The 19401-nt window shown below is 34.4% G+C and overlaps 1 protein-coding gene across 1 annotated transcript in view; it reads right to left on the minus strand.

The window, feature by feature from the left end:
• The window catches only part of Cdc27 (cell division cycle protein 27), a 74004-nt gene that overhangs the window by 16373 nt on the left and 38230 nt on the right, over positions 1-19401 (minus strand). Inside the window, exons 4-10 of the mRNA XM_089099905.1 lie at positions 15570-15812; positions 14667-14787; positions 12381-12524; positions 10099-10336; positions 5270-5562; positions 2829-3070; positions 408-525 (exon numbers count right to left, since the gene is read on the minus strand). Of these exons, the coding sequence (XP_088956031.1) occupies positions 408-525; positions 2829-3070; positions 5270-5562; positions 10099-10336; positions 12381-12524; positions 14667-14787; positions 15570-15812 (1399 nt within the window). The remainder of the gene's footprint in view (positions 1-407; positions 526-2828; positions 3071-5269; positions 5563-10098; positions 10337-12380; positions 12525-14666; positions 14788-15569; positions 15813-19401) is intronic.

Below are 19401 nucleotides of genomic sequence, written 5' to 3' on the forward strand. Positions count from 1 at the left end.
ATCATATTCAGAATATGCTTTTTAAATAATATATTTATTCAAACTACCTTTCATCAAAGCTAAAAAAAATTTAATTTTGATATTCTATCTAGTATTCCACCAACTGATTGTCTATTTAATGTACCCGAGGGATCTGACTTGGGTTTTACCTACCATAACTGCGAGAAAAAAGGTACCATTTCCCATTTGGCACAGGATTATTATTTGATTATTTTACTGGGTTTTATTTTGAGCAATATTTTTCTAATGGAACTTTTGAACAACAAAATAGTTAATTTATTTTTAATAGATTCATTTATTTTTCTGAACGCAATTCCTCATACTGCTCCGGTATTTCAGAAGCAATCAAGCGATGGCTGACCTTCAAACTTTTCTTTACAGCCCTAACCAATACATAGTCTACTTACCACAGCTAAATTACATGCTACAATCGGATTTGATCCATTTATGCTAAGTGCTTGTTTAAAACATATTTCAGCGCTACCATACTTTTCGGCTTTATAGTTTAACGTTCCAAGCCCGTACCTGAAAGAAGACAATTTTAGCAGCGAAAATTATGGACACAGAACTTCTTTTTACTTCCATTATAGAGGCATTTTTTATAGACAGAAATATGGGCTTTCAATGGGTGCCCCCTTTCTCCAATACATGCTGATATCTTTATGGAAGACCTTGAAGAAAAGGCTATTTTGCAAAGTTTTTGTAAACCTGAAATTTGGGTTCGTTTTAAAGATGATATTTTTTATTTGTGGGAGCATGGTGACGAGTCTCTGGGTTCTTTCCTTCACTTGCTCAACTCCTTGGATCCAAAACTCAAATTTACTCAGGAATCAGAGGTAGAGAGGCGTCTTCCTTTCTTAGATGTTCTGGTGCACCGAAATGATTCATCTTTCGAGTTTGGTGTCTATAGAAAACCCACACATAATGACCGTTACTTAAGTTATTCCTCTAATCATTCTCCTGCTGTGAAAAGAGGAGTTGTCACTTCTCTAGTTGATAGAGCATCTAAAGTTTGTTCAACATGCTTCTTGGATTTAGAGCTCAACCACCTAAGAGATATTTTATTTGGTAATGGTTATCCAATTAGTCTAATAAATTCTGTAATTGTAAAAATCATAAAAAGATTATCAGATAATTACATAGAAAACACAAATCAAATGGGCAATTCAGTTAATCTTGGTCTCCCATACATTAAAGGGGTTTCGGACCACATTTCAAAAAATCTACGGAAAAATAACATCTACACCTATTATAGACCCAGAAAAACTATCAGGTCCCAAATTTATCAAGGTAAAGACCCTATCCCGATAGGTGAAAACTCCGGTGTCTACAGAATTCCTTGTTCGTGTGGTCTTTGGTATATCAGAAGAACTGATCAGCGACTAACGGATAGATTAACTCAGCACTCTAGTTCAATTAATAAAACACTTAAAAAGCGGAAAAAACCAGAAAATTTGCACATTTTTGAAAAACCAGACCATACTATTTTGTTTAATCAAGCTAGCCTTATTTCGCATGACAAAGGTATTGTCCAGCACTACAGAGAAACTTTCGAAATTTATAAATGCCAACATTTAGGTCTAGCTTTAAACAGAGATTCCGGTGATTTAAGAATAAATGAGCCATATTTCGGTTTTCTCAACAGAGAAGCCGATACTTTAGTAATCCTTAAAATAAACCTTAAACCAATTTCCAAGTCATATAAACAAACACGTAAACAACCTCTTATGTTTCAAAGGGTGTCTACGATAAATGCATTAATTAAAATCTGAAATCAAATGACAGAGTTCTCCATCTTATTTAATTGCTGGTTCGTTTTGTTTTTTGAGTGAATGAATTGTTTCCTATCTTTCTTAGTTGTTCGCCAGTATCCGTCGATGACAGTTCATATTTTTTTGGATTTTGTGCAAATAGCAGATACTGGCGAATGGCTCACTTTTATGGTTGTTAGGTATCTTGTTTTAATTGTTATATTATTTGGCTTGTACTGAGTTTTATTCATATTTAAAGTTATTAGTTTTTTCATCGTCTTTTTGGTTCTTTTTACCTTGACTTTGCGCGTTTGTTTTTTGTTGTTTTTTTTTTCTTTGGCACTTTCCTTGGATACATTATTTCGTTTCGCGCTGAAGAAGAGAGGCGTTTATCCTCTCGAAATATTCGCTTTGTTTTTTTAAGTATTTTCATTTGGCCTATAAAAACCCCATTTTTGCTCGTTCTTGTTAAGATATTTTGTCCCTTCCATCAAACACATACCTATAAGCCCCCTCACCCCCTTTTTAACGGAAGCTACTGACTGTATGCGATATCTTTAAACTGTATGCAATACTTGCTTGCCTTCGGGTTTAAAAAGAAAAAAAAAACCTTTCTGATGATCCGAAACCAGTTGACTCCAACTTAAAAAGTAATCCAGGAAAATACACATTTTATGTAATAACATCACGTGATTGTTTTCAAATTCGTGAATACCTGGAAGTTCGTAAGCTTACCAATTATATAAAGTAAGACATACTTTTAGCCAGTATTATTCAGTATACATACTTTTCCCAAGATCCCTAGCTCAGAACTGAAATCCTAAGATCTCGTAAAAAATACCATAGAGAGGAGCAATACTCAAGATGGTTTGTTTGCGTGGTCTAGAGGTCCTCAAACAAGCGTAAGATCCCAAGCCACGCTGTAGTTTTTGGTATATCTCTTTGTGGAATAAAGCTCAAATCAGGCTTAAGCAAATTATTTAGCTACAGCTTTAGCTTATCTTGCATTCGGTTCAATATAGACAAACATTGAAAGAAAATGTACAAGAAAGGGAATAGAAACTTAGTGACCCAAACCATGCTCTATAATCTCTTGGATTCAAGGCGGTTGCTCTGTTATACGCATCCTGTGCTTTTTCCAAGTCGTCTATTGCCATATACTCAAGGCCAAGTAAAGTGTAGGCATAGCTGAACCTTTCATCGAGCTGAATGGCTCGCTGGAACATTTTGATTGCACTTTCGTGATCTCTCTCCAAGGCTAAGCAATTTCCTGATGCACACCACGAAGATGGCGAAAGACGACAGTTTTCAAGCAGAGTCTAAAAGTAATATCAATAGTACAAAAGAATACAGATAAATTTAAAAGATGATTAAACACTGGACCAGCAATTAAAGAAAAAAGTACCGTATTTAGTCATTGTCTGTACAAAAAAACGAAACATTTTGGTACAACTTTTATGGTGTCGGGATGAAGAGAATTGGACCAGGGCTTCACCACTGTTGTCGAACAATCACCATCCTTTATTGAATCTAAATCTTTAAAAAGCTAAGTTTGCTCGACCAAAGCAGAGAGCGAATAAAAACAACATACATAAATTCAATATTTCTCTACCTTATTACTTAAAATTAGGGTACTTGTGCATTATTTCTCACCCAGCGCTATACACGAAAGAAGACAAGGTTAGAAACAAATGTATAATAGATTATATAATAGATTAGAATATATAATAGATTAGGAACAAATTTGGGCTATATATTTGCCCATTAGGGGTGGGGGGGAGGTTGGTAAATTATATCATATATCAAATACGTAACCTAACCTAGGTACCTTTTTCCCGCCTAAACCCCAAAAAACAATCGTTTAAATATTGTAAACTCATTGAGAAATCACGCTTTGCCATCACGACTAGAATAGGTGATAAAGGTTCTTTTCTCATATTTCACCTCTCAGCAAGACTTAAGTACCGTATTATGTTTATAAATCATTACAGAGAAAAATATTTTTCTGTAGTAAAGAATGAAACTCAAAACAAAACGGCTTAGAATTTCAAACCAAAAAGGAGGCGGCAACTCCTTACGTCTTCTTTTAATACTTTGACATGAATTCCGCGCTTTACTGAAAGCACAGGACAATGTGATTCAATTTTTCAATACTCTGGCCTTAAAGATCAAAAGATAAAATAAAAGTTAGGAGAAACATGGCCAGACACATGAACAAGGAGCTTTTGGCTCGTAATCTCCTCACCCAAGGCGTTAAGATTTCTGCGATTTTTCCAACATTTCAGTATTTCCTATAAAACTCGACTGTTTTAAGACATTAGTTTTGACTAATGTCTTCCGTCGGTACAAATCACTTCGTTTGTGTATGGAGAGAGTAAAGTAGCAACTAGTTAGGTTTCACTTTACTTTTTATGATTAAATGTTTGAATTTGCCTTTTTTATATAGCCTTCTGAGTTCTGACTGTTCAAAACTATGAGTAAAATGCTAAAGACCACAGATTTGTTTAAGAACTTTGGAAGGGGTAAGAGCAAATTTACATGATGTACTTCAGGGGATTTTCGACTATATTAATATACAAACTTAAAATTCAACAATCAAGTTTGAAGGTAGGAATGCAGATTCCACGTGCTTTCTGTAAAGCAGGAAATGTATGAGAGCGAGAAGAAAAATTTTTGGAAGCTAGAGCCTACTTTGTGCCTTGGGTAGGCTCTGCATGTTTCAGCTCTTGTTATTCCACGATAAACTAGAATATCACTACTTAAATAAAAAAGAGTAGTTTTTTCCTGTAATTTCTGGTCTTTTTCTTTATTTTGGGAAAAAAAAACACATAAAAGATGCTATTTGCATTGAAGTTAATTCAATGGAAGGACGGTGGTGGTGGGAATATGTGCATACATAAATCACCGTCTATTTTTGAAGGATGGCTTTAATAAAAACCTATAATCACAACTTTTCGATCTTTTTCTATTAAAATTAGATTTTCGGCAATTTACGACTTAGGGGTCTGAGAACCCACCAAAAAGGGTTTTCAAATACGGCAAATTTACCACAAAATATTTTATTCTGGCCAGCCCCCCCCCCCCCCCCCGTTGGCTTTTCTCCACCTCCTCTTAGATTTAGGTGAATTTGTACCCCAAATCTAGAAATTTAAGTATGTAAGTCTTGGCAATAACCGTTACTTTATTTTACTCGAAAATATTCGGCAATTTTTTTTACTCCTCAAACTTTTCCAAATTTTAATTTAAAAAATTCACTTTTCATTGGGCCGTTTCAATATTTACTAAGTTGTATCCAGTTCTTTTTTTCTTATTTTTCCTTCGCTTTTCTTTAAACACATACGCCCGATTAATTTAATTGGCTCGTTCGTTTGAATTTCACTCTGACGTTTTTGTTCAAGATGAATTAGCCCGTTTAAACTTCTGGCAACCTTTCTTAGCCTTAACCTTTCTTTAGCCTTCTTAGCTTCTGAACTACTTATATTTATAATATCTGTTTAGATTCCGAAATAAATTCTAACCTGCGCGAGATCGGAGAGTTCTACATTTTTTCCAAGTTGCCAAAGTGCAGAGCTATAATATTCCATCAAATATGTCGACGCAATGTCTTTTTCTTTCGCAATGGAGAAAAACATAGCAGCTTCTTTATATTTTCCCATCTCAAAATAGGCTTTTCCCATGCTGGCTAGGACCCAGGGCGTCATTCTTTGATGTGCTGGTAGCTGTTCAAATAAATCCATGGCTTTTTCACAATTGTAATGGGCTAGTTCCAGGTACGCCTTGCCAATTGATCTCAGAAGTGTCATAAGTCCTTCTAAAATAATAAAATGATCTGTACAAAAGACAAATTTGGTGTTTTGGACGAGTAAAAAAAATATCTAGATCTCATTTTAAATCGGAGCAAGGAGTCATGACAGAAAAGACAAAAGTAGAGCAGAAAACTTCCAATTTTGCATACCCTGTAGACAACATGGAAACTGGTCCCACTTAGTTTTAAACTTTTCCATTTACCCTTAAATAATTTAGAAAAGAGTTTCTTAGAGTAAATTTATCGGCCCCTTAATCTAATTTCTTGCAAAGTCCAAATTCGCATCAATAGATAAGAAAGAAAAACCCCTGACCTTCTTAGCAAGTTGACTAATCTAGAGTCTTTTTTTAGTATAAAGCCCTTTTTCTGTAGCAATATGATACCTATTACACTAGGATATGTTATAGATAAAGTTTAAGGGAAGCACAATATGGTTTGTGCCAAAATGGTTTTTATAATTCGGATAGAATGTTCGGATAAAATTTTCCTGCTTAGATTAGTGTGTCTGAATTTATCTAGTCCTGAGATCATGAACAGGCGGTTGATTCAGCAGACAGAAGAGCTTAGAGAAGGACCTAACCTTAGGCCTATATATTATGCCATATAAGTGCGTTTAACTCTTTAGTGCTAAGTATGAAAGTAATTTATTAAATTTTCACAAATTTTTTACTTTATTACTTTGTTTCATTACTAAAATTGCTGTGGTTAAATTAGTAAACGGTACTCGTAGTTGGTTCAGTATGGAACCAAGAGTTGAGCACGATTGTTTCTTATTCCCAATAATATGGAATGTTTTGATAGGCTTTGTCCTAAGGAACACAGCAAAGGCTAAGGGACAATATATGGTATTAAACAGGAAGTAAAACCCCCTAGATATAAGGATTCTCTAGATTCTTTGGGCATCCTAGAAAGAAGCACTAGCGAAATTAATGAATTTTTGGGTGTTCTAAGAACGCAGGCGCACCAATTATTTGATGGCTAATGTTAAGAAGACCAAGTGGCTTAAAGTAGGAGCAAATGAGGATGAAAAGGTGACATTACCAATAAAAATCGACTAAGTGAATAGTTCCGCCCATCTAAGTATCATTATTAGCATGTAAGGATGGTGCATGAAGATGCAAAATGTAGAAGAGACAGGGCGTTTTTTTTTAGCTGGAAAAAAGTTCAGAGGAATGGAAAGATAAGTTTTAGAGCTAACAATATAATGCCGGAAACCACAGTAATGACTGTTGTTAAGTATGATTCTGAGACTTGGCACTAGATATGCTAGATGTTCTCCACATGGATTATATAAATTTAGTTCTAGTTATTCTTTCGAGAAATTTTTATATAAACGATAGGTTTTTACGAAGAACCGGATTCGATCACATTGTCTATTGCTACCATGAAAGAAATATCTAAATAAAGCTGGGTTGAGCAGGAGCGTGAGCGGCTACGCTGGCCCAAGAGGGGTTTTTGCTGCGATGAGTCGTCAATAGTAGTACGTTGTCAACAACTTTCAGAGATTCTTAAGGTTTACAGAAAATTAATTATCAATAAGAGTCCCTGGTCTAGAAGAAACACTCAGCATTGAAAAAGAATGCTGTTCGATTTATAACCTATCGATGAAAAATCCCTTACTAAGAAGACAAGCAAGGCGTCAACTTCTGTGTCACTACAAATTTTTCTGGCTTATTTTGTTCAATCGATAAAACGACTCTTATCTTACCAGAACTAGTCCCAAAGCTAGTTTCTTTTTTCATATGAAAACAGTTAGGGAGTATTTTTGCATGACTATGCGCTATCAAGTATATTACTGTAAGTCTTCCTGGAGAATAGGCACTGGGACTATGGCCATGAAGTATGTGTCTGTTATTAATTAAATAAAAAACAAGTTTTTTAACTGAAAGTAAGGAGCGACATTAAAACTTAAAACAAACAGAAATTATTCCGTATAAGAAAGGGGCTGTCCCCTTCTCAGCACCTCGCTCTTTACGCTAAGGTTTTTTATTTTTTAAATAAAATAGAGTTGTGAGAAAGAGTCTAACTTTAGAGTAAAGAGCGAGACGTTGAGGAGGGGACAGCCCCTTTCATATACGGAATAATTTCTGTTCGTTTTAAGTTTTAATGTTGCTCCTTACTTTCAGTTAAAAAAAACTAGTTTTTTATTTAATTTTTGAACGTTTTTGAATTAATGCAGGTTTTGATTTTGACTCACCGTACATGAATAATTAAAACGAAATTTGCAGATTAATTTTACTTTTGTTTGGTTAAATGGCTTCCTCGAAAGTTGTTTAATTTTATTTACGAACGTTTTTATTAGTAATTAAATATACGTAACCTAACGAACTTCTAAATTCATATATTTTTAATACGTAAATTAGGGGTTCGCCCCCTAGTTAATACCTCGCTCTTTACGCTAAAGTTCGAAATTTGTTCCAATTCTTTAAAAATGACCCCTTAATCACAAAGGCTCTTTTTAATCACAAAAGCTAATTAGAATAAATAGCTCTTATGAAAGTACTAAAAAAAAATCTTTGGCGTAAAGAGCGAGGTATTGACTAGGGAGCGAACCAAATCACATACGTAATAATCTCTGTTCGTTTTAAGTTTTGATGTTGCTTTTTGTTTTTTTTTATGTTGCTTTTGATGTTGCACCTGAAAACTTGTTTTTTATTTAATTTCTGATTGTTTTTTAAATAATGCTGGAAAATCCGGTACCCCCTTCATAGAGATGTCCCTTCCCCCAAGAAAACTTCTTTCATGGAAAGATCCTCCCACATAACCCCCAACCCCCCCCCCCAACTACCAGAAAAAATCCCCCTTGAAAACGTCTGTATACTTCCCCCCGGGGACTTTGGGGGATTAAGTTATCCTAAGAGACATATTAATTATATATTCGACCATGCTGAACAAATTAGCTATCTCAAAATTTTTATCGGGTGACTTTAGGGAAAATGAGCGTGGGAGGAGGCCTAATTGCCCTCCATTTTTTTGGTCACTTAAAAAGGGCACTAGAACTTTTAACTTCCGTTCGAATGAGCCCTCCCATGATATTCTAGGACCACTGGGTTGATACGATCACCCCTGAAAAAAAAAAAAAAAATAAATAAATAAACACGCATCTAGGAGCTTGAACCCTCGACAGTAGGGTTCTTTAATACGCTGAATCTGATGGTGTGATTTTCGTTAAGGTTCTATAACTTTTAGGGGGTATTTCCCCCTTTTTTCGAAAATCAGGGAAATTTTCTCAGGCGCGTAACTTTTGATGGGTAGGACTAAACTTGATGAAACCTATATATTTGAAATCAGTATTAAAGTCTGATTCTTTTGATGTATCTAGTGGTATCAAAATTCCCCTTTTTAGACTTTCGGTTACTATTGAGCAGGGTCGCTCCTTACTTACACTACGCTCCTTACACTACGCTCCTAAATTAAACTTTTTGTAAAAATTGTTTAAAAAGAAGTAAAGCATGAAGTGTAAACTAAACGATCAGAAATGGTCACATAATACTTGAAACTTAAAATGTACATATATTAGTATGAATGAATAAATCAAATCTAAAATGGAGAGAAACTGAAACACATACTCAAGACAAATTTAAACTGAATGAAACCTAAAATGCAAAGAAGTGAAGACAAATAGCTATGCTTTCAATAGGAAGAAATTAAGCCAAAAACGAGTGTTACCGCCCAGTTAACCCCCCTCAACGCTTGGTTGTTGTTTGCACTTTACTGTAAAAATACATATATTTTAATGGGTGTTTTCACTATAAAAAAAAATACATGAAATAAACAAACAATGTAATGGGACAAATACATTCGTGACTTTCAATTTAGTTTTACCAATATAGAACGACCTTTTTTGTCTCTATTTGTCTGTTTAGTTCCATTGAATATATATAGAAGAGCAATACGTACCTGAAACTTCTAAATCATTAATTGATAATTTTGAACCAATTTCTTTTATTTTGCTGAGGCAATCTTTTGAATCAGATGCAACAGAAGCAAAAAAATAATTCACAAACTTTAAAAAAGTTAAAACACTGACAAAAATTTATTACATATTAATGAAAATGAGTTTTTTTTAAAAGAAGTTTCAGTAGCATTCAATTCTTTGACATTTAATAAAAATAATAAAAGCAATTTAAAATATGTTTTCTTATTAAGAGTACTAATCGCTTATTAGCAGTAGCAAGCAGGAGTAAAGAACGAGATTACGGAATTTGGAAATTCTGGAGACAATTCAATTGTCGTCAATAATAAAAGACGTTTCTGATATAAATTCAGAATGCTAAACTAGTTAGAACTTCATATATTTGCCCACACTTCACTTTTCTTCAATTATTTTGACACATCTATCGACTTATTTATGCAAACCATTTACAAATAACTACTACAATTTTAAGGAACTAGAAATGTTAAATGCAAGAAGAAAATAGAAGCAGACAAAAAAAGACAAGTTAGGAGAGATATAAGAAAATGAGACACAACAGCAACAAGAGATTTATAGCGGTGATGAAAGAATTAAAACTTCAAGCGTCAGAACTGTTCTTAGCCTACCTGCTGTCTTCTTTTGAATTATCACAGCTTCTTTCAGCAGTTCCTGCTGAGACAGTGCAGCCAGCGTCTCAGGCTTTTCCTCCATTTGGATTTCATTTCTGAAGCTTTTCTCATGAATTTCTATTTTGTTTCTTTCATTCAAAGTGTCCATTTTGGATATACGTGAGGATCGAGATTTACGAAGAGGGGATCTATGTATAGCAGCACGGGATTTACTTGGAGGAGCTTTACTATTTTCCTATAATAGTAAGTTTGGGTTCACTATAAAAGAGATAGCGGTATCTGACTAAATTACAGAACGGTAGGCACGAGAGAAAATCATAAACCAACAAACGGTAGTCTGTTTCTATTAATACATAAAAGATAAGTTAATTTCAAATAGTATTAAAGAGCGAAACAAAATCTTAAAGCAATCAAAAATTATCCTACACATAAGGGCTCTGCCACCCCATAAGCCCTTCATTCACTATGCTAAACTCTTAACATACCATAAATATTAATTAGCTATACTATTATTTTCTTCGTTTTTTCGTTTGTTTTTCTGTCAATTTGTTGTGCATTACTAAACTAATGGACAGATTCGACTGAAACTAAGCGCGTGTGATCTTCACTGGTAAGAACAAAATCAACCAGGGGACGGGGATCCATTGGATTAGGACATATCTGAGAATTCTTGCACTCGAATTATAAACTATAAAATATATGTTCATGGTTCTGCAGTATAGTGATTGCAGGGTTGCCACCAGCTCGAATAAGAAATCCATGGCAAGCAAGCGTACTGCCAAAAGGACCAAGACTTTGCCGATGTTACCTTTCGACGGTTAGATCCTCGTTACATAAAATACTCTTATCACCGAAACGATTTTTTTTTCCAATAATGCAGGATTTGTGTCCTGTCAGAAGCCAGGTGCGTGGAATTATTCAACGCTTCTGACGATAAAATCATTATAAAAATACAAAAGACCATAAATAAATGCCTCAAGTGATGTATTTACTTTCATCTTAACTGAACTATGTGTTCTGAAAGCTTTTTTCTTAATCTCTTACATTGTCTTCCATTTTTTCAGTGTCTCTTCTGCTAAGGACCAAGAGGATAATGTTAAACCAGCATGGATACACTATACAGAAGATTTTCAGTTCACCTCAGCGGGGGCATTTTCTGGTTTGGTGTTTAGGCATTGCAGATTTGCGGTTTCAAATCACATTTGAATTTACGCTGAAACTTTTTTAATTCTTTAGTGCGCGGGCGAGGCCATCTGTTATTCCATGCTAACCCATTTCGACAATAGAGCCCAGACAGTAAATTTGATATTTTTTGGCTATTTGTGCCATAAAAATTCCGACATAAAAAATTGAAACTCGTGATTTCTAGGTAAAATTCACGTTTTCAGGTAAAATCCATGTTTTCAGGTAAAATCCATGTTTTCAGGTAAAATCCATGTTTTTCAATAAGAAATCCATGACAATCCATGGCATTTCAAATATCCATGGCACGGGTAAAAAAAACATGGATAAATCCATGGCGGTGGCAAGCTTGAGTGGTTGCCATGTCCGCTTTACACACGCTAGGTCTATGATTCGGTTTCGCATGGAACAATGTTCTTTCTCATTTGTTAATATTCTAATCTTAAGACAGGAAACAACAGGAGGGGCAGGAGATGTGAAAAGAGGAGGGAGGGCTGAAATATTGATCCCCTATTATTATGTAATATATGACTTGGCACGTGACATTATTATCCTTAACTATCTCTAGGTTTTTATTGTATGCAAGTCCTCTAAACTTCGAAGAAGCCATCTCATTATTTTGCTCTATTTTATTTTGGCCTTTCAGGGCCAACATTGGCCCTGAAAATGATGGGAATTGGTAGTAGAAGGTCAGAATGTGGTGATAGGGTAGTTGATGTTGAAACCTTTGATGGGTCCGGTACTCGGGTGACTACCATTAAGGGGAAGATTGGATTGCGCCACAGCCTAACGGGGCGCACTTATCTATACTTTAAAATACTTTATTTTATGGCATTATAGGTGTTTTGGCGACAATCTGTGTCCTTTTTAATTTCATTATACTTCCAATTTTTAAGGTTAAAGTGTTGATGATCACACATATATTTATGCATTCTTTTGCTTTATAATTGTGATTTTGATTAAGGTTGTGATACAGTTCCACTTATCAATTAACCATACATGTAGAATCTCTTAACAAAAATCCAATCAAAACGCCGTGGGTAAGAAGAATAATAATGAATGGATCATTAATTCACACAAACCCGGTATTAACTAACCTTTACAGAGGATGTGCTTGAACCAAGACGAGTGCTCCGTCTAACAGCCATTGGGTAAGGTGGTGGAGATGGAGATAAACTGGGAGTATTGGTTACGTTTCCAGATTGACTAAATGGCCCTCCCAATCTACTCCTCAATGAAACCTATAAAATACAAAATAAAGTAAATACAAAGTCTTTGGTGTTTGGACCGATCTTAGGCCAATTAGACAGAGGGATAGAGACTACAATTTCGTAGGTACAACAGCCGAACAATGAGCAATACACTAGTTGGTCATGTAATATCTCATAAGTTAACATGGTATTTACAAAACATTACAACAGTTAACCTTATTGATTCTATTATTGCATATGGAAGGCTGAAACGATCGATAAAGGAAACTAGGGACGTACAGGAGTGTTGTCATTTATGTGGTAAGCAGTAACTAATACAAAACAGCTTCATTAAAGCCTAAAACGAGCAGAAATAAAGTCATATAATATGTCAAACTTAAAACAAACTGAAATAGCTAAGAGTTTATAAACTGCTGAGAAAAAAAAGCCAACAAAACCTAATTTGGTTTAGCCCAAAGCAAATTTTGCTCATTATTTAATCTAGCAAGCCTTCTTTGGCTGTACAGTTTGCCTTCGTGCCGAGACATATTTTTCCCGTTTCAAGATTTTATTTAAGCATGTTTTAACAAGTTTTTTTTTTTTTTTTAAATGACTATTTTCTTTTAAGCAGAGTTCTGTTCGTACGATTTGGATTTTTTACGTGAGTGAAAAAAAGGTCAAATAAATATAGTAATGGAAAAATCTACAAAAATTGAATTGGCTCGAAGAGCCGCCCTTAGAAAAAATCCCTAAGTATGCATGCATTTTTACCATACAACTTTTTGGCACTAGACAAATAGAGAGCCAGTATGCCAGTTGTCCTCTATCCAATCTAATCACTAGGTTTTATATATCAATTGAACTTGCGATAGAATGAATCAAGGGATGACTTGGGTGGGATAATACCGCCAGTGAGCAGGTTTGCCACCTGTATCGCGAAAGTACTATTTAGCACTGTTACAATCAATTTGTTGACTGTAGCACTAAAAATCACTGTGTAGCACGCAAATTTGGGCAATTGTGGTACTTTAGGAACTGACCATGGTGGCAACCCTGCTAGTGAGTCGGTTCCAGATTGATATGTATTACAAACCAATATGTTTAGTATTTAACAGTAGTCTTGCCTATGGATTTCTTCTTTCAAGGAATCAGATTGATCTGTGTACCAGCGAGTTAGATTCCCTTGACAAAGGGTGGGACAAGGGGACAAACCTCCTGAAAAGGAGATAAATAAGTTTCAATTAAAATAGCTAGAGCCTTTTCCCCCTTGGATTCTTAGAACTTATACTCGAGTACCTTGACATTTGTCAAATGTCAACTTGGGATAAAAGAGAGTATCTCAGAAGGGCAAAGTCGGAGATAGGTCCTTACTGTTGCCTAATGTGTGGAGATGGGGAGGATGACTTAACTCATTTTTTGGGTTTTTGTAAGGAATTAGATGGTCTGAGGGGGGAAATTTTTTTAGGGTGGAATACAAGGGAGGAATGGGTGATTATAATATTAAGTGATGGAAGTCTTATGGGGATTAAGAAGTTGGGAATGTTCGTTGGTACAGGGCTCACACACACAGGGACCATTTTCTGCAATTTATATAATTTAATTTGGATTTAAGGGTGTGTATTTATTTATGATTTGTATAGAGTTATATTTTTGCATTAACCATAGTCCATGAAGGCTTTTAGCGTTAATAAATACCATATCATTCAATTCATTCAAATATTCAAACGCAATCAATAGCTAAATAGCAATCAATGACGTCATCAATTGATAATGAAGAGCCGATAATCTTATACGGTATATCTAACTCAACAGATTTTCTACTGTTTTTGTTTTTTTTTGTTTTTTTTTTACAAATAGTCAGGAAGAAAACGACTGTTAATTTTTTTTTATTTTTTTACAGGAAAAAGTCTGTCCCGCCGTTTTTGAGCTTGAATGAAGATTATTATAGACCTTGTATGGTACTAGAATCCATTTTACAGCGTAAAGTCCAAATACCTCTAGGGCACGCCCTGTTCTGATTTAAGATATCTCGTCGGTATAGTGTAAACATTACAACTTTAGCTTTGACCATTTTTAAAGGCAGATAGACGGTTCTGTTGGTATGTATGTACTTACCATAAGAGAAAACAAAATATGGGAGAGGTATATACGCGAGAGATTTGCTAAAGCAACTTCTTTGCCCGCATAGCTTACCTTTCTAAGATTTTGCGGCTGAAGCTGCACTGGACTAGGGATTGGTACATTAGGCGTTAAAATGCCAAGAGATCCAAACGAAGAATCAGAAAATGAGCTCTCTAAAGGTAGCACTCCAAAACTAAAACAATAAGAAAAATCCATAAGAAAGTTAGGAACGAGACAATAAACAATCACAAGAATCAAAACAGAATATGGCATATAAAAATAAAAAATTATAAATTTAAACGCCATGTGACAATGAGAAAGTATATTATACTATTTCTAATTAAGGACTATAAAAAGAGCAGGAATAAGAATAAAGGGAAACATCTCTTGAGTAGGACCAGGAGCAACCCTAAAATCTCCAGCCAGCTTGATCAATGGCAGGGTAGAGTGAAACATCACATAAACTATTCGTTGCTAAATAGATTTCATAGATTAAATCAGGGTACATATTAAGGAAGTAGTTTTAACTTGACGATTTTCACCTTTTTTTTTTTCCTGGTTAGTGAATTAACTGCGAGCCCAACATTGCCTTAGGATCCCACAAGTACTAAACACATAGAGACGAAATGAAGACTAAACGGAGAAGAGGGGACTTTTCTCCTGATTAGGCAGTGACGGGCAAACTAATAAATATGAATATACCGGCTATATATATATAATAACTATCTTCGGATGATAATAAAATACTTAAATGAAAACCATACAAAGTTAAAAAACAAACGAAAAGAGCAATAACATGAGAGTGAGAGAGAGAGAGAGAGAGAGAGAGAGAGAGAGAGAGAGAGAGAGAGAGAGAGAGAGAGAGAGAGAGAGAGAGAGAGATAGAGAGAGAAGGAGAGAGAGAGATACAGAGAGTGAGTGAGAGAGAATGAGAAAGAATGAAAAAGAGAGAGAAAATGAAACAATGAAAGTTACCCAGGAGATAAACTCAAATCATGTGTGGCTAAATTTCCAAATCTCTTTGTAGATTTCATTTTTGTTCTTGGTGCAGAGGGTGGAATCATTCTTATTGATTGGTTTTCAGGTGTGCTTTCTAACTGCTTTGGTTGTTGCAGAACTGGGCCCGACAAATTGAATTCTGAAGTTACGTGGGGCTTCAGAGGTGGCGTTGAGTCGGTTACGTCATGAGATAAAGTCGGCATCGAAATGTTCGGAATGCTAAGATCAAAAAGATATAAAACAAGTTATTCTGAGAATGTCCCTTATATTCGAACTACATGAGAGAGTGAGAGAGAGAGAGAGAGAGAGAGAGAAAGAGACAGAGAGAGAGAATGATAGAAAAACAATGAAAGTTACCAAGGAGATAAACTCAACCCGTGCGTGGCGAGAGTATCCAGTTGAACCTACTACTGCTATTACATTAATAACTACAGGAAAATTTCAATTTTACCGATATTTTCTAAACTACTTGAAAAGGTAATGCATGAAAGAATGACAAAATTTATAAATGGAAATGGAACTTTACCGTCTAGCCAATATGGTTTTCGTAAAGGTGATTCCACTACACATGCTGTATATTATTTTACTACAAATATTAAGAAATTTTTGGATTTTTGATCCGTGACTTCGGCAATTTTTGTGGATCTTTCGAAAGCTTTCGATACTGTTAATCACGAGCTATTAATAACAAAAATGAATAAAATGCATTTTCCGGTTTGGATGGTAAAATCGTATTTGCAGACTGTAGTTGTCAGATCGTCAACATCATTAGAAGGAAAAATAGAATGCGGGGTTCCCCAAGGTTCGATCCTAAGGCTGCTACTTTTCTTAATAGATGTTTCGGATATAAAGAATTTCTTCTAATTGCATACTAATAACATATGCTGATGACAAAGTAATGCTGTTTAAGTCATATACAGTAGATGCTTTGTTTGCTATTATGGAGACCACTTTAGCTCAATTGTCTAGTTATTTGCGAATGAATCATCTATCATTAAATATTTCGAAAACAAAATATATGATATTTTAAAATATACAACATTTTGAAACAAATAAGATACTTTCATTTGGAAATGTAGTGATTGTAAGGGTAACCAATTTCAATTATCTGGGAATGATTATTGATGAAATGATTACATGGAAAGATTATGTGAGGGCACTTTCCATTAAAATCTCCCGAGGGACACGTAATTTAAATAGACTAAAGCATTTTATTTCTCATGAAGCACTTAAAACTTTATATTATACTATCGTTTCTTCATATTCAGAGTATGGATGCGCTCTTTGGTCTAATTCGTTTAATTATAATACACTTAAAATCGAAGTAACACAAAATCGGACAGCAAAACTCTATTTTCATATAAATACTCTACAAGTGATTCATTCCGTCTTGCAAAAGTTCTAAATGCTCTAAAATATCTATACTCCAAGTTACAATTTTAGTTTACTCATGTATTATTCTTTAGCACCACTTGCACTAAGACAACTTAATATGTTTCAAACGGCTTCAGAATTTCATTCATACCCAACAACCTCATCTGGAAATAATTTACTCATATCAGAAATACGCCACAGCCATAGAGGTGCATTGTCATTACGACATGTTGGTGTTGAGGTGTGGAACATGTTGCCCAATTATATAAAGGAATCAATTTCTCTAAGTTCGTTAAAAAAAGACATTAAAAGACATCTTATTGAGTAAATTAAAGTTGTTTGTTTAGTTTTTCCGTTTAATGTTTTTTGAATAAGGTATATGCGATAATCTTGTGAAGTGATTTGTTTCCTTTCATATGTGGAATATGTGGAATACTCGTATATTGCCCAAATATATAGAAGCATTGATTTCAATAATCTCGTTCTGAAAAAAAAAAAAACTTAAAAATATCTTATTGAGTAGATGAGAAAAATGCTTACATTATTTGTTGTTTAGTTCTTGTGTGTTTGTTGTTTGTTTAGTTTTTCTGCTTAATGATATTAGAAAAAGGATATTTTTGTTTGATGATATTTTTGTCAAATTCTTTGTGCTATTTTTATCAAATGATTGATTTCTCAAATCCCCGTATTGGCCGTTTATAGCCTCTGGCATGTTGGCAATACGGGAATAAGTGTATGTATTACTTTTTTTTATTCTGTTAATAAATCAAGTCAAGTCAAACTATTACTACTACTAAGACTAAGGGCATTAAGATGAAAATTTCAGGGAATGTTAACGGATATTTAACTAAATCAAAACATACTATGTTAGGGTATTAAGTTGAAACTTTCAGGGCATGTTGAGAGAGATGTTGAACTATTCAAAACGACTATGTGCATACTGCTACTACTAGTACTGAAGACGAGGATCTCCTAAACTTTAAATGTTATTAGTCTGAAAAAAATTAAATTAAAGCTTATCTTTTGCTTTTTCCTAAATGGTGATGGTAGAAACTTAGCCTACAGCCAAACAGTTTTGATTAAAGAAAAAAAAAAATCTGTTTTTCAATTCTGACCGATGTTGCTTGATCAGCTGATCTAAGTTAACAGCATTAATTTACTCGTGCTAAAATTCCTTCATGAGATGCACCACTTTAAATTTCAAGGGTTAAGAACTTGAGTGTCATGATAAATATTGAGAAAAAATGGTAGAAGAACTATGATATAACGAATGGACTGAAAAATTAAAAATTGGTTGTTATAACGTGGTCATCTTCCGTGGTGACAAACTGGGATTTTTTGCAAGGACTAATTGCACGCATACTTTTAAGGGTAAGAAAAATTTAATTCCATGTCAGTGAGACTTCTACTAATTGGTGTGCCAGCCTAGTGAAATAGTTTCTTGATGGTTAGTATAGTCCATCTACAGTAGTATGACTGTGAAAATATACAGATAGTTTTATAGTACCAACTAGATTTGATAAGATCATATTGCAAGTTCTTATCCGTCACGATATCCACGATTAAACAGGATAAGAGTCTAACAGCCATTTTGATTCAATCCTCATATTCATCCAGCAATAGAAAAATAGGTCTTACAGCAAGAAATACTCCAAAAATTCATTCATCAATACCTTACAAAAATTTCTGCAGCAAGTTTGGTTTGGCTATCAGAATTGCAGTCTCACATATGCTGTCACTTGGTGCGTCCTGTTTTTATTCGTCTTTCTATTTATTTGTTATGAAGAGTTGTGGCCAAAATTAATACAAGCAGTTCTCCTTAATATCGGCGCTGAAATCAAATTCGAATACCGCTAATTGACCTACTGCACCTAAGTCAAAACCAGAGGTGGAGGAGCACCTATTATGGTACTGCTTTCATGTCTCACTAAAATTTTAATTGCTATATAGTGAATATTATACATTCCTGTGGACCATGTAGTTTTCACAACCTTTCATTCGTATTTGATTTTGTTCATGACATCGAACAAAGTGTTTTCACGATATGTTTACTAAGATAAACTCCGATTAACACAAATATGAGACTAGAAAACTTGACCATTATGAAATACCTAGCATGGTTTTCCCATCGTAATGTGTAAAGGCTTTCTTAAGAGATGTGACTAAATCCATTTATTGTTCTTCTTTTCTATTTATTTTTCTTTCGAGTGGGTATCTAAGGTTATTTTTTAATATTTTGCTTCGAGAGCCAGAAAAAATATTTTAATGCGCGTTTATTTACTTTTAATTGGTTTTTGAGCTTGTGCTTCAACATTAATTTATTTTTATTTTCGTGTTTTGAATAAAGTACCCCATTGCAGAAAAAACGAGGAGTTCTTTACTAGAGTTAAAAAAAAACTGGTAAGCTCCTGGTTAATAACATTGATTAAGAAAT

The sequence above is a fragment of the Artemia sp. Qi Xiang Cuo genome, chromosome 14 (assembly GCF_049724085.1).
Source record: "Artemia sp. Qi Xiang Cuo chromosome 14, ASM4972408v1, whole genome shotgun sequence".
Lineage (NCBI taxonomy): Eukaryota > Metazoa > Arthropoda > Branchiopoda > Anostraca > Artemiidae > Artemia > Artemia sp. Qi Xiang Cuo.